At 39.5% G+C, this 13,974-nt stretch overlaps 1 protein-coding gene across 1 annotated transcript in view; it reads left to right on the plus strand.

Annotated features, from left to right (window-relative positions):
* Positions 1-13,420, plus strand: part of ZNF804B (zinc finger protein 804B) — an 81,599-nt gene extending 68,179 nt beyond the window's left edge. Inside the window, exon 4 of the mRNA XM_044295585.1 lies at positions 9,851-13,420. Coding sequence (XP_044151520.1) covers positions 9,851-13,217 — 3,367 coding nt within the window. The 3' untranslated portion in view covers positions 13,218-13,420. The remainder of the gene's footprint in view (positions 1-9,850) is intronic.
* Positions 13,421-13,974: the final 554 nt, after the last annotated feature.

The following is a 13,974-nucleotide window of genomic DNA, read 5'->3' on the forward strand; positions in this document are numbered from 1 at the left end:
TGCAAATAGACTGTTTGCGGTTGTTTGCGGTACGTTAAACGGGGAGTTTGGTTTGTCAGAGTTTGGTCTGTCACTGTGAAGTTGACAGATGAGTATATATTCAGATATATAGACATTTTGGTCAATTCTAGCAATACAACCATTAGGAACTCAGATCTAAATTGTAATCGCAATGCGAATAATACAGGTTATATTAATCGCATTTCGAATTCAACTTAGAGCTGGGTTCCTAATGGTTGTATTGCTAGAACGAAGATTGAGAATATAGTGCTGTATTCATCAATTCTAGCAATACAACTATTAGGAACTCAGATCTAAGTTGTAATCGCATTGCTAATTCAACTTACCACACTCTGCGTCAACTACGTAATTTTCCATGGGAGTTTTGCCATTGATCCCCCTCCGGCATGCCACAGTCCAGGTGTTAGTCCCCTTGAAACAACTTTTCCATCTCTATTGTGGCCAGAAAGAGTCCCTGTGGGTTTTAAAATTCTCCTGTCTATTGAAGTCTATGGCGGTTTGCCCGGTTCGCACGTTCGCGAACATTTGCGGAAACTCGCGTTCGCCGTTCGCGAACGGAAAATTTTATGTTCGTGACATCTCTACCCTTGAGCTGCCAGCTTGATATACACTGGCGATCAATATTAGAAAACAATTTATGAAATCTTGATTTTTTCAGAAATAATGTAATCTACAGGGTGGGCCATTTATATGGATACACTTTAATAAAATGGGAATGGTTGGTGATATTAACTTCCTGTTTGTGGCACATTAGTATATGTGAGGGGGGAAACTTTTCAAGATGGGTGGTGACCATGGCGACCATTTTGAAGTCGGCCATTTTGAATCCAACTTTTGTTTTTTCAATAGGAAGAGGGTCATGTGACACATCAAACTTATTGGGAATTTCACAAGAAAAACAATGGTGTGCTTGGTTTTAACGTAACTTTATTCTTTCATGAGTTATTTACAAGTTTCTGCCCACTTATAAAATGTGTTCAATGTGCTGCCCATTGTGTTGGATTGTCAATGCAACCCTCTTCTCCCACTCTTCACACACTGATAGCAACACCGCAGGAGAAATGCTAGCACAGGCTTCCAGTATCCGTAGTTTCAGCATATGCTGTGAAGATACGAGATGTGCAGCACCTGAAACTACGGATACTGGAAGCCTGTGCTAGCATACCAAACAATAATAAAAGTTTATTAATGATAGGAAAAATAATAACTATGAAAAAAAGTATGGATGATAGGTAGCATAATAAGGATGCGTATAAGCTATACACTACGTGCAGAATTATTAGGCAAATGAGTATTTTGACCACATCATCCTCTTTATGCATGTTGTCTTACTCCAAGCTGTATAGGCTCGAAAGCCTACTACCAATTAAGCATATTAGGTGATGTGCATCTCTGTAATGAGAAGGGGTGTGGTCTAATGACATCAACACCCTATATCAGGTGTGCACAATTATTAGGCAACTTCCTTTCCTTTGGCAAAATGGGTCAAAAGAAGGACTTGACAGGCTCAGAAAAGGCAAAAATAGTGAGATATCTTGCAGAGGGATGCAGCACTCTTAAAATTGCAAAGCTTCTGAAGCGTGATCATTGAACAATCAAGCGTTTCATTCAAAATAGTCAACAGGGTCACAAGAAGCGTGTGGAAAAACCAAGGAGCAAAATAACTGCCCATGAACTGAGAAAAGTCAAGCGTGCAGCTGCCAAGATGCCACTTGCCACCAGTTTGGCCATATTTCAGAGCTGCAACATCACTGGAGTGCCCAAAAGCACAAGGTGTGCAATACTCAGAGACATGGCCAAGGTAAGAAAGGCTGAAAGATGACCACCACTGAACAAGACACACAAGCTGAAACGTCAAGACTGGGCCAAGAAATATCTCAAGACTGATTTTTCAAAGGTTTATGGACTGATGAAATGAGAGTGAGTCTTGATGGGCCAGATGGCTGGATTGGTAAAGGGCAGAGAGCTCCGGTCCGACTCAGACGCCAGCAAGGTGGAGGTGGAGTACTGGTTTGGGCTGGTATCATCAAAGATGAGCTTGTGGGGCCTTTTTGGGTTGAGGATGGAGTCAAGCTCAACTCCCAGTCATACTGCCAGTTTCTGGAAGACACCTTCTTCAAGCAGTGGTACAGGAAGAAGTCTGCAAGGTAAGAAAAACATGATTTTCATGCAGGACAATGCTCCATCACACGCGTCCAAGTACTCCACAACGTGGCTGGCAAGAAAGGGTATAAAAGAAGAAAATCTAATGACATGGCCTCCTTGTTCACCTGATCTGAACCCCATTGAGAACCTGTGGTCCATCATCAAATGTGAGATTTACAAGGAGGGAAAACAGTCCACCTCTCTGAACAGTGTCTGGGAGGCTGTGGTTGCTGCTGCACGCAATGTTGATGGTGAACAGATCAAAACACTGACAGAATCCATGGATGGCAGGCTTTTGAGTGTCCTTGCAAAGAAAGGTGGCTATATTGGTCACTGATTTGTTTTTGTTTTGTTTTTGAATGTCAGAAATGTATATTTGTGAATGTTGAGATGTTATATTGGTTTCACTGGTAAAAATAAATAATTGAAACGGGTATATATTTGTTTTTTGTTAAGTTGCCTAATAATTATGTACAGTAATAGTCACCTGCACACACAGATATCCCCCTAAAATAGCTAAAACTAAAAACAAACTAAAAACTACTTCCAAAAATATTCAGCTTTGATATTAATGAGTTTTTTGGGTTCATTGAGAACATGGTTGTTGTTCAATAATAAAATTAATCCTCAAAAATACAACTTGCCTAATAATTCTGCACTCCCTGTATACAATAAGTAAAAAAAGATTATAGGTTTATCTAGTAATAAAAAAATCTAGAATATTTGCGATTACGAAGATAAAGCACCATATTATAGATCTTCGCGAATTCTCCAAGTGCCGATATTCGCGATTAGAATATTCCCGCTCAACACTACTTATGATGTTCTATATAATACCATATTTTTGACTGCATGTTTCTTTATGGTCTTCCATATCAGTGCCATATGAGAACCATATACTTCTATACTTTTGCTCCCGTTATATATTATTTACTTACAGTTCTGGAGACTCAAGGGTGCTGGCTGGCTTAGCCTCAGGGGTGCTGACAGGCTTGGCCTCAGGGGTGCTGGCTGGCTTAGCCTCAGGGGTGCTGGCAGGCTTGGCCTCAGGGGTGCTGGCTGGCTTAGCCTCAGGGGTGCTGGCAGGCTTGGCCTCAGGGGTGTTGAAACAAAAAGTATACATTAACTTTAATATCTCTTCATTTGTTGGCATCTTCTTCAATATAAACCTTTCATACACCTTTGATTGCTGATAAAAACACTCAACATCATTAACCCTTTCCCCACGTTTGACATAATACTACATCACAAGTCGGGTCTTTAAAAATGCTGCACTCTCTAGAGTGGAGCAGGGCCCATAGCTGCCAGGTGCCTGCTTTTTCACAAAGCACACAACTGGGGCTAATGTCTGCAATCGGTGAAAATGCAAATCACAGACATTTACCCCTCGGATGCCATGGTCAAATGTGACCACAGAATTTGAAAGCACAAAACATGGAAGTGCTGTACTTCTAGATCTGGAACGGCTCCCCCAGGCGGCGATCAGGTGAGCCGTTTATTGTTAGTGAAAGCCCAGGGTGTGCTGAGGCTTCAATATCTTTTACAGGTGTATTCCAATGTAGACCAGCAGGTGGCGGCACTACATTGGAATATAGCAATCTTTGTGTATTGTAATGGTTAAAATTCTATTACTTTATACAAATTGCAATCCAATGATTGCGTGTTATAGTCACCTAAGGTGACTTTAAAAAGTTTAAAAAAAGTTTTTAAGATGAAAAAAATATAAAAGTTCTAATCATCACCTTTTCCCCAAAAATAAAATAAAAATAAACCATTTTAAAAATAAGCATCATAGGCATTGCCAAATCAGAAAATCGCCATACTATGATTTTTTTTATTATTTTTATTATCCCATACAATGAATGGCTTAATGGAAAAATAATCGCGCATGTTTGGTACCCAAACCCGAACTTCTTCACAGAAGTTTAGGTTTGGGATTAGTGTTCTGTAGATTGTATTATTTTCCCTTATAACATGGCTATAAGGGAAAATAATAGCATTCTGAATACAGAATGCATAGTAAAATAGCGCTGGAGGGGTTAAAAAAATAAATAAAATTTAACTCACCTTAGTCCACTTGATCGCGAAGCCGGCATCTCCTTGTGTCTCCTTTGTTGACTAGGACCTGTGGTGAGCATTAAATAGAGGTAAAGGACCTTCGATGATGTCACTCCGGTCATCACATGGTCTTTTACCATGGTGAATCACCATGGTAAAAGATCATGTGACGTACCATGTGATGACAGGAGTGATGTCATCAAAGGTCCTTTACCTCTATTTAATGCTCACCACAGGTCCTAGTCAACAAAGGAGACACAAGGAGATGCCGGGCTTCGCGATCAAGTGGACTAAGGTGAGTTAAATAATTTTTTATTTTTTTTAACCCCTCCAGCGCTGTTTTACTATGCATTCTGTATTCAGAATGCTATTATTTTCCCTTATAACCATGTTATAAGGGAAAATAATACAGTGAATAGACTGTCACCTAGCAACCATGCGTGAAAATCGCACCGCATCCGCACTTGCTTGCGGATGCTATGCGATTTTCACGCACCCCATTCACTTCTATGGGGCCTGCGTCACGTGAAAATCGCACAATATAGAGCATGCTGCGATTTTCACTCAACGCACAAGTGATGCGTGAAAATCACCGCTCATGTGCACAGCCCCATAGAAATGAATGGGTCAGGATTCAGTGCGGGTGCAATACGTTCACTGCACGCATCGCACCCGCACGGAAAACTCGCCCGTGTGAAAGGGGCCATACACACCCCAAAATAGTATCACTTAAATGTACAGATGGCCCCACCAAAAATGAGACCTCACACAGCTCTGTCGATGTAACTATAAAAAAGTTAATGAGGGTGATAATATTGCAATAAAAAGAAAAGGTTATTTTTTTCCAAAGGTTTTTTTTTGTATTAAAACACAAGAAAAACTCTACATATGTTGTTTTATTGTAATTGTAGTGACCTAAAGAATGAAGAGCACAATTCAGTTTTATTGTATAGTCAACACCATAAAAACAGCTTCCCACTACATCCTATGCAATTCCTATGCAATATTAAATGGTGCCATTAGAAATTACAACTTGTCCTGCAAAAAACAAGTCTTTATACAGCTATGTGAAGAAAAGAATAAAAAAGTTATGGCTCCAAGAAAGCAGGGAGTAAAAAAAAAAAAGCACAAAAATGGAATATAGTCTGAGGTTAATTTCACATGTATTCAGAAATACCCAATATTGTATTTTGGGTTATACTTCCCCTAATACTCTTTGATATTTTTGTTTGCAGATGTACCCAACTTTCCTCTATATTGAGATGAATAGTCTTTTTTTCAAAAATACATATATCTAGTTAAATCTGAATACCATACCTAATGATATATACATAATGCACTTGACACACACATATACTGAGGGCATGTGCTATATCAAGCACCCCATGTGTACACACGAAACACATTCTATAAAAAATAATAATATTTGTTTTCAATAAATTTACAAAGAGGGAAAAACGTCTCTCCTTTTCCCTTCTTCATGGGGAGTCTTGTAACTAAGGGATGAGCAGAAAGGGCTGTGTTGGTGTCCTGTAAAGTCCACAATTTTCTTCTCCCTTTATTAACATTAACCCCTGCTTAAAGGGACCCATTCTTAAAGGGTACTGCTAAAGTAACTATTCTGAATACTTTTTTTTAACCGTCTAATTCATATATACAATGACATCTATGTCCGTAATGTCTCCCATTTAGTGATGAGCGGCAGGGGCAAGATTATCTTTACTTGATTGCGAAAATCGGCAATGTAATATTCGCGCAATGCGCGCAATACAGGCGTGGGTCACTTTTGCTACATTTTCCAAGCTGCTAGAAGTTTCCTGAGACTGGAGAAAATGGTTGGCACGGCAGAACATTACAAATGGCTTTATATGCAGTTAGAGTGCTCCAATATATCAATATATTCGCGATTGCGCAAATCGGCAATTAATGATGCGCATATTTTTTGCGGAATACGTGCAACTTCACATTTTAGCAGGTCTGACTACATATTACTGATTGTTGCACTAAGTATTGTTGTGAACATTTGACATCATGTCTGTAGCATGTATGTATGGACAGCAGAACCTATCACACTACCTAACACCCTGCACTGGAACCTACAGCTGCACTATATCAGGATATAACCTACACTGACTATCTCCCACTAACTACTTGTATTATATATATACGCTAACTATCTATCTAATGTAATGAGTGGAAAGCACAGAGCACAGCAATAACACTGCTCTCTCTCAGAACTGCAAAAAACGACTGCTGGGGAGGTTCTTATATAGTAAGGGGTCGGCAACTTTCCTATTAGTTGCTAGGGATGTTGCTAAGCTCAAAAAAAGACATTGCAGCCTTCTCATTGGCCCACAAGCAAGAAGCAGGGAGGGATCATGGGTTCAGATGAAAAAAAATCTAGAATATTTGCAAATACAAATATATAGCACTATATTATAGATCTTTGCCAATTCTCGAAGTAGCGATATTCGCGATTAAAATTCACGATTCGAATATTCTCGATCAACACTACTCCCATTCACTGTAATGTTACCACATATAGTTTTACTTCTAGTTTTGACATCATAAGTGTTTCAAATCAGTCTCTAAAGATAGGGACATAAATCTCTTCTACTTTGACCAACACAGCACTAGGGTAACAAAGGCTTAACATCGTCCTTTCTGAATATTTTAGACAATTGCCATACAGTCTTTCTAGGCTCCTGGATGCTTTTCTCTTCTCAGCAGAACCAATCTTCTCAGTTCTACAGACTGTTACTAGCTATTTCTTTTTGTTCAGAGAACCCTGCTCAGCTCTATAACTCAACAGAAACCTGCTTGGTTCTACAATGCAACAAAACCCTGCTTGGTTCTACAGACTTTCCACCATTTCTACAGCCCCATTCACTGCTTATAGCAGAAATTAATCAATGCAATAATCTGCCTGCAGATTATCACCTTCCCACAAATGCCAGGGTGGGGTCCCATTTGGAGTAGTAGGACATCTACTACTCTCTATGTATCACCCTATCAATACCCCTCTATATAGTACCCAGATCTCACTTCTAACACCATATGATTTTACTGTGAATTCTGAGATCCGGGAATAAGATAAGCATAACACAGTCTAAGTGACTAGAAAGTTTACTAACAGTGATAAACACATGCAAATCAAATACATAGTAAAAACATTCACTCTGACCTATGTTCACTGAGCAGTCTCCTGTAGGCCACCCTTGCAGGACACCCTCCCATAGCCAACACCCAGTCATGGTAGACAAGAGAGGGAGTCTCACACATCCTTCCTTCTAGATGTTCCATTGGAGCTTAAATCACTTTGTCCTATGCATAGAACTTAATAGTTCAGTGCCCACTGCCCCCCACCCCCGAGATGTTTCCAGTGTGTAGCATGCATAACCAGTGAACTCATCACTTAGGAATAAAGTGTCACCACCAGACATCTGAGAAGCTCTGACAGATGCCTTTCAGAACCTCCTCCTTGAGCTTCCTTTGTTTTGGCTTTCAGTTCCTCATCTCGTTAGCCTCTCTCAGCTGTCATGTAGTTGGACTGATTGCAAACCTTTAAATTCCTCCCCATAATGCATTAGTGTGCGGTTTATACAACTTCCTGGAGTGTGTGTGCATGCTGATCCTATTTCCCAGTCTTCTACAAGATAAGTGTTGTGCATTCTTTTGTGTTTTCTGTTTGCTGGATCCCAGGTGACCCTGACTCCCTCCGTGTCTAGTGTAGGGAGCCGGTGGTCGTGTCCCCTCACTATTATAGGGTGTTCAGGTGTTATACAGTCGAGGTACGAGGATATGCGATCATCTACCATTGGGATTTTCGCATAGGCTGAGCAGTCAGGGAGAGTGCCAGGTCTGATGCAGGGGTCTCCCTTTTTGTTCCTTAGTTTTGGATCCAGTGAGTCATATATTCATTTTGTGTTGTCTTGTTTCCTGTACACCTTCCGTGACATAAAGATTACATGGTACTATGGGGTCCTATATATACTATACCAATATGCTGCCTACCTTACAAGGAATATCACTACATAAAATGGGTAATAATTAAAGCGAAAGAACCAATAACAATAAAAAATAAATTTTCAACACAATCCTATTTAGCCAGATCACTGACATTTGCCCAAATTTGCCTGTTTATGATGCCAGTCATGCCTCTGACCAGAATTCAATAGGTTTGTAAGCATTTTTAAGCTCCATAGCACCTTCCTTACTGGAATCCTCTAGGTTCCTAGGGTATTTTCACACACAGCATTTTTTGGAAACAAAAAAAGCTGTTTATGTAAGTTTTTTGAGCCAAAGCCAAAAGTGTATTCAAAAGGAAAGGGAAACATACAGGAAGGATATATGCTTCTCTTTCCTGCTATATCCTGTTCTGGCTTTGACCAGGGATGTTATATTATGACTTGTACCAATGGCATCACAAAAAAACTTCAGTCATCGGAGGAGCTAATTGAAAGATACTACCTGTTCCACCATAAGATTTAAACTTATAATTGGAGGCACAAACAGGAGCAAAATTGGATTTGCCTATCATTTCCTTGCTGAGGGAATTTACATTGCGTCATATTTAGGTAGTTCAGATTCTAAAGATCAGCAAATTTCCTAAAATTAATTTCAGGTCATATTCTCTAGATTGGGCCATCAGATTTGATTTGGTCCAGATAAATTCAACTTGAATTAAAAGTGCCCCCTATTGCTCTGAAAAGTCAGGTATGACACTCTGTAGTCTCCTAGGACTGTATCCAAACCTTTGCAAGATTTTTGTGACAGTAACATTTATGACATATATGATATGTAAAATGGCTGATGTCATTTTGATTGATTCATGCAGGGAGAATTACCAAAACGTCAGAAAGGTGGAAAATTCCTAATAACTTAGATTTCTTAGAATTGATTCAGTCTTCTCACCAAAGTCATTGGTTAGGGTACTTTCACACTTGCGTTGTTTGATTCCGGCAGGCAGTTCCGTTGCCTGAACTGACTGCCTGATCAGGCAAACTGTATGCAAACGGATGTCATTTTTTCTGACTGATCGGGCATTTTTCTGACTGATCAGGATCCTGATCAGTCAGAAAAATGCCTGATCAGTCAGAAAAATGCATTGCAATACCGGATCCGTTTTTCCGGTGTCATCAGGCAAAACGGATCAGTTTTTTTTGTTTTTTTTCATTTTTAAAGGTCTGCGCATGCGCAGACCGGAAGGACGGATCCGGCATTCCGGTATTTTGAATGCCGGATCCGGCACTAATACATTCCTATGGAAAAAAATGCCGGATCCGGCATTCAGGCAAGTCTTCAGTTTTTTTCGCCGGAGATAAAACCGTAGCATGCTACGGTTTTCTCTTTTGCCTGATCAGTCAAAACGACTGAACTGAAGATATCCTGATGCAAACTGAACGGATTACTCTCCATTCAGAATGCATGGGGATATGCTTGATCAGTTATTTTCCGGTATAGAGCCCCTGTGACGGAACTCTATGCCGGAAAAGAAAAACGCAAGTGTGAAAGTACCCTTAACAAAACAAAAAATGCAGTATTTCAGCACAATGATGAACATTTTATATTTTCCTGCAGGTTTTTTCAACTGTTCCATTAATGTTGTATATTTTGTCTTTTTCAGTGTTGCTGAAGATGTTCCATTATTTAAAGCGCCCAGATTAAAAGGACCCAAAGAAAATCTTGAAACGGCAACAAACGAGAAAATTGCAAGTTTGGGATGCGCTGTTATGTGCAGTCCAGAAACAGTCACCAGCAGCAGTAGCAATGACATCACTGGAGAGAAGAAACCAGACATTTTATTTGACGGAGAGGTTCTGAAAGCCAGCAGCTGCTGCCTAGTTGAAAATCCGAACCAGATAAAGGTTCCCCTCTCGAACAGCGGCAGTGTCAACAACAGGGCAGGCGTCTCATTCTGCTTCTCTAAGAAGGCATTATTAAAGCTGGATTCTTCAGCCTCAGTTTTCAATGAGAGCCTTGATGAGGTAAATGAATACAACCAATTTCTTCACCATAAAGCAAAGCAAATGTCTGTAAGCTTTCGACACTATGCACACCTAAATGAAAGCGCAGCAGAAAGCAGCGTGTTGTCTCAAGCAGATGAAACGGACATGGACCTGCCAGACAACACGCCTGCAAATGTAGAGAAGTTAAAAGATGACAAAGGAAGTCAGGAAGACCCTAAGGAACAAAGCGAAATTGCCCAATCAAACACAACAGCGAAAATGCATTCTCCAGACACTAGTTGCACAGATCAACCGAGTCAAAAGGAAGTAAATGTTCCTTCAGAGACCGAGCCAACTTCTGAGACTACAACAGAAACCCCTTGCCAAATGCAAAGCAGTATACAAGAGACTTGTTCCAGCAAGCACACAGTCGCAGATGCAATATTAATTGAGCATTTTTCCAATTTACTTTCACAGAAACATGCTGAGGATGAGCATACCAGCAAGTCAAAAGAAGAAAATTGTGAGGCTTCTAATGAGCTTCGCGAAAACCCATGTGAATGCCCAGCCCCAGAGCACTCATTAGGTGAATCTGTAAATACCAATACTAAAGCCAAAGCACTATCTTTTCTTAGTGTTTTGAGCAAAGACGGCAATACCATTCTCCAGTGGCCCACAGAACTCGTATTGTTTACAAAAACACAGCCTTCAATATCTTATGCCTGCAACCCATTATATTTTGATTTTAAATGTTCTCCAAAAAATAAAATGAGAAATCCAAATGATAGAGAAAATGGAAGATGCAAAGATAGTGATCAGCCTGGTGGAAGTTATGTGGACAAGGTCTCAGGAATAAATGTAGGGAGAGCAGTGGGAAATGGAATGGATGGTCCATGTTTAGAGCCAAAGAGAGGTACACATCTAGAAGACGTAAAAAGCTTGGATAATTGCCAAACATCTATAGGAGCAAGGAATATTCATTGTAATGAACATCAACTCTCCAATTATGTTAGTCATTCGCAAACATGTTTTACTAGGGAAAATTACCATTCAAGAAAACGCACAACATCTTCACATGGTCAAATAGATAATTGTATGGTTAAAGAAACTATACACTGTAAGGAAAAGGGGAAAAAAAGGAGATATCAACACCAGGATAGCTCTCTAAAGGATAGATTTTATAGTTCAAAAAGGTCACTGGCGAGTTGGCAAGACAATATAAATTCATTAGAAAACAGTGATGGTTGGAAGGACTCCGACAGTGATACAAATTCCGATATATCCCATAAAACATCCTCCTCAAAGTTGTCCCATTGTAGTTCTTCCATGAGCAGTGGTTTGTCATGCAAAAATAAGGACCTTCTCAACCGGGCATCATCTCTAGAAGCCTCCTCGAATGGAAACGGTTGGAGATCAACAAAGCACAAAAATGATATGTCTTCTGAAAAGGACTACATTATTGATGATAAAAAGTTGAACTGCAAATGCAAACATCATAAGCACAACACATTTAATGAGATATCAAGGCATGAATATTTAGAGCACTGGCTTTGCTCCAAACATGTGAGGAACAAGCATCGGTCTTGGAAGAAACAAAATGATTTGAAAACAGATCCTGTTGGAGAAAAGTTTAATTCTATACATGAGTGTAATATTGAGGCTGATGAGTCAAGGGACAATAACTCTAGTGCTTCCCCTGAAGAAATAATTGACTTTCCAAATCCATGCAGAAGCTCAACTAATGAGGAAAGTTCTGACAATAGTGCCACAAAAGACTTCCTTCAGTGTCAGCCACGAGAAGTGACACCTATTTTGGTAAACTGTAAAAACAATACTTCCAAAACTTTTGTAGAATCTAAAGAAGTTAATGAGAAAGAACAATTCATTTCAAGTTTGAATTTAGATGGTAAATTGACATCAACGCAAATAGTTGAAGACAACATCAGAACAGAATTAAATATGGACTTTAATAAACCCCTGGGAAGTTCTTCTCCTCTAAAGTGTACCACAACAGGTTATGGAATGATAGATGTTCCATTGCATGAGGAAGCAAAATCTAGTAGCAACAATGTAGACCTTTGTAGTAAGAACCCCAAGAGGTTGGAAAACTGTGAGGTCCCAGTCATGATCACTAACAGTAGTGTGGATAACGTAATTCACATTGGTACAGAAAGTGGAGTTGAGGAACAAAAGGGACAATTTGTTAGTGAAGAACAACCAATTATGCAAAGCCCTGACCCAGTTCACCTTAACTTCTTATGTCCATTGCCCTCTCTCAGACATCCCTGTGGAGTCAGTTCACCAGAGACCAAAGAAGACCCATTGAGACTGGGACGGGCTGATGTAAATACTAAATCGAGTCTTGTAGATGGAAATCTAAAATGTTTTTTTGACAGTACTATGCAGGATATTAGGAAACTTGACAATAGGTTGCATCATAAGTCATCTGGTCCTCCTTTAGCACAACAACCCGTAACATTTTCACCAGATGAAGTCGATAAGTATAAAATATTGCAAATGCAGGCACAACAGCATATGCAGAAACAGCTCTTTACAAAACATTTTAGAGCTTTACCAACAAATGGCTCAGCTGTTCTCTCAACTGCACAAACCATTCAACCTGTGTCCATCCCACATCCTCCCTCCATCACCACTATCCACCATGCACTGATGCAGCGATATGCAGTCACGGCTTCCATGCACTCTCATGTCAATCATTTTCCATTGCCCCATCTTAATCACTTCCCCCAGTCTCAGTTTTCCCCCATTTCAATTTCTTCATCTCTAACACCGACCCTATTTCCAACTCCAACCCCAATCATAGGGCATGCACTGGCACACCCACTACACTTAGTTTCCGCAGCAGCCATTCACCCTCCACACTTGACCATTCAGGCCATTCCCCATGCAGCACTCATACCAACCATCTTTGCCCCGCACCCCAACACAGGCATGCATCCCACCCTACAGTTACACCCATTTATTCATCCATTGTTCCAAGGTCAGGAGTTTCACCATCATCCTGGCTCTGGTCACCTTCATTAATATTTGCTAGGATAAGATGTCCTGACATACTAGAGGACATCGGGTTAGATTCTGTTTGTTTTTCTTTTTGCATTATTTTTCTCCCTTTTTGATACATTTTAGTTGACTTCATTAAAAATTAGTTTCATGAGTTTAAAAATCTATGTTCATTGTAATTCTTGATTGTTTATTTGATACCGTATGGTATATGATGTGAATTTATTATGCAGAAAATGCTATTATTTTTAATAAAATAAAGAATAATCTGTTTACAGAGTCTGCTAAATATATCTTGGGTGTTTCCTTAAATCTATTTTTCAAAGTTATTTATTATTGCTTTCATTTTCATACAAATGTAATTATTGAAAGAGCCTGCAGCATCATCTCCCTTCCTTGCTCCCTCGTTCCTCTCATCTCCTCTGTTTCTTCAGTTTTTGTGACCATTAGGAAAGAAACTTTTCAAGTCTATGTCTACCTCAGATTCATGTTGCAAAAACAATTCAGGGGCATTGTTGGCTACATAGGGAAGGTTATAAATTATAACTTAAAGAAACTATCCTCTTATTACAAAACAAATCCAGAACTTCAAGGGTTTTTTCAGCAATTACATTATACATCAATTAAAGGAAATGTGTCAATTGTTTAAATCACCTTTTTATGTAAAACTTATTTTTTCCAATTTTTTTGTTCCATGTCACTATCTACAGTTGCAAGAAAAAGTATGTAAACCCTTTGGAATGATATGGATTTATGCACAAATTGGTCATAAAATGTGATC

The sequence above is a fragment of the Bufo gargarizans genome, chromosome 5 (assembly GCF_014858855.1).
Source record: "Bufo gargarizans isolate SCDJY-AF-19 chromosome 5, ASM1485885v1, whole genome shotgun sequence".
NCBI lineage: Eukaryota > Metazoa > Chordata > Amphibia > Anura > Bufonidae > Bufo > Bufo gargarizans.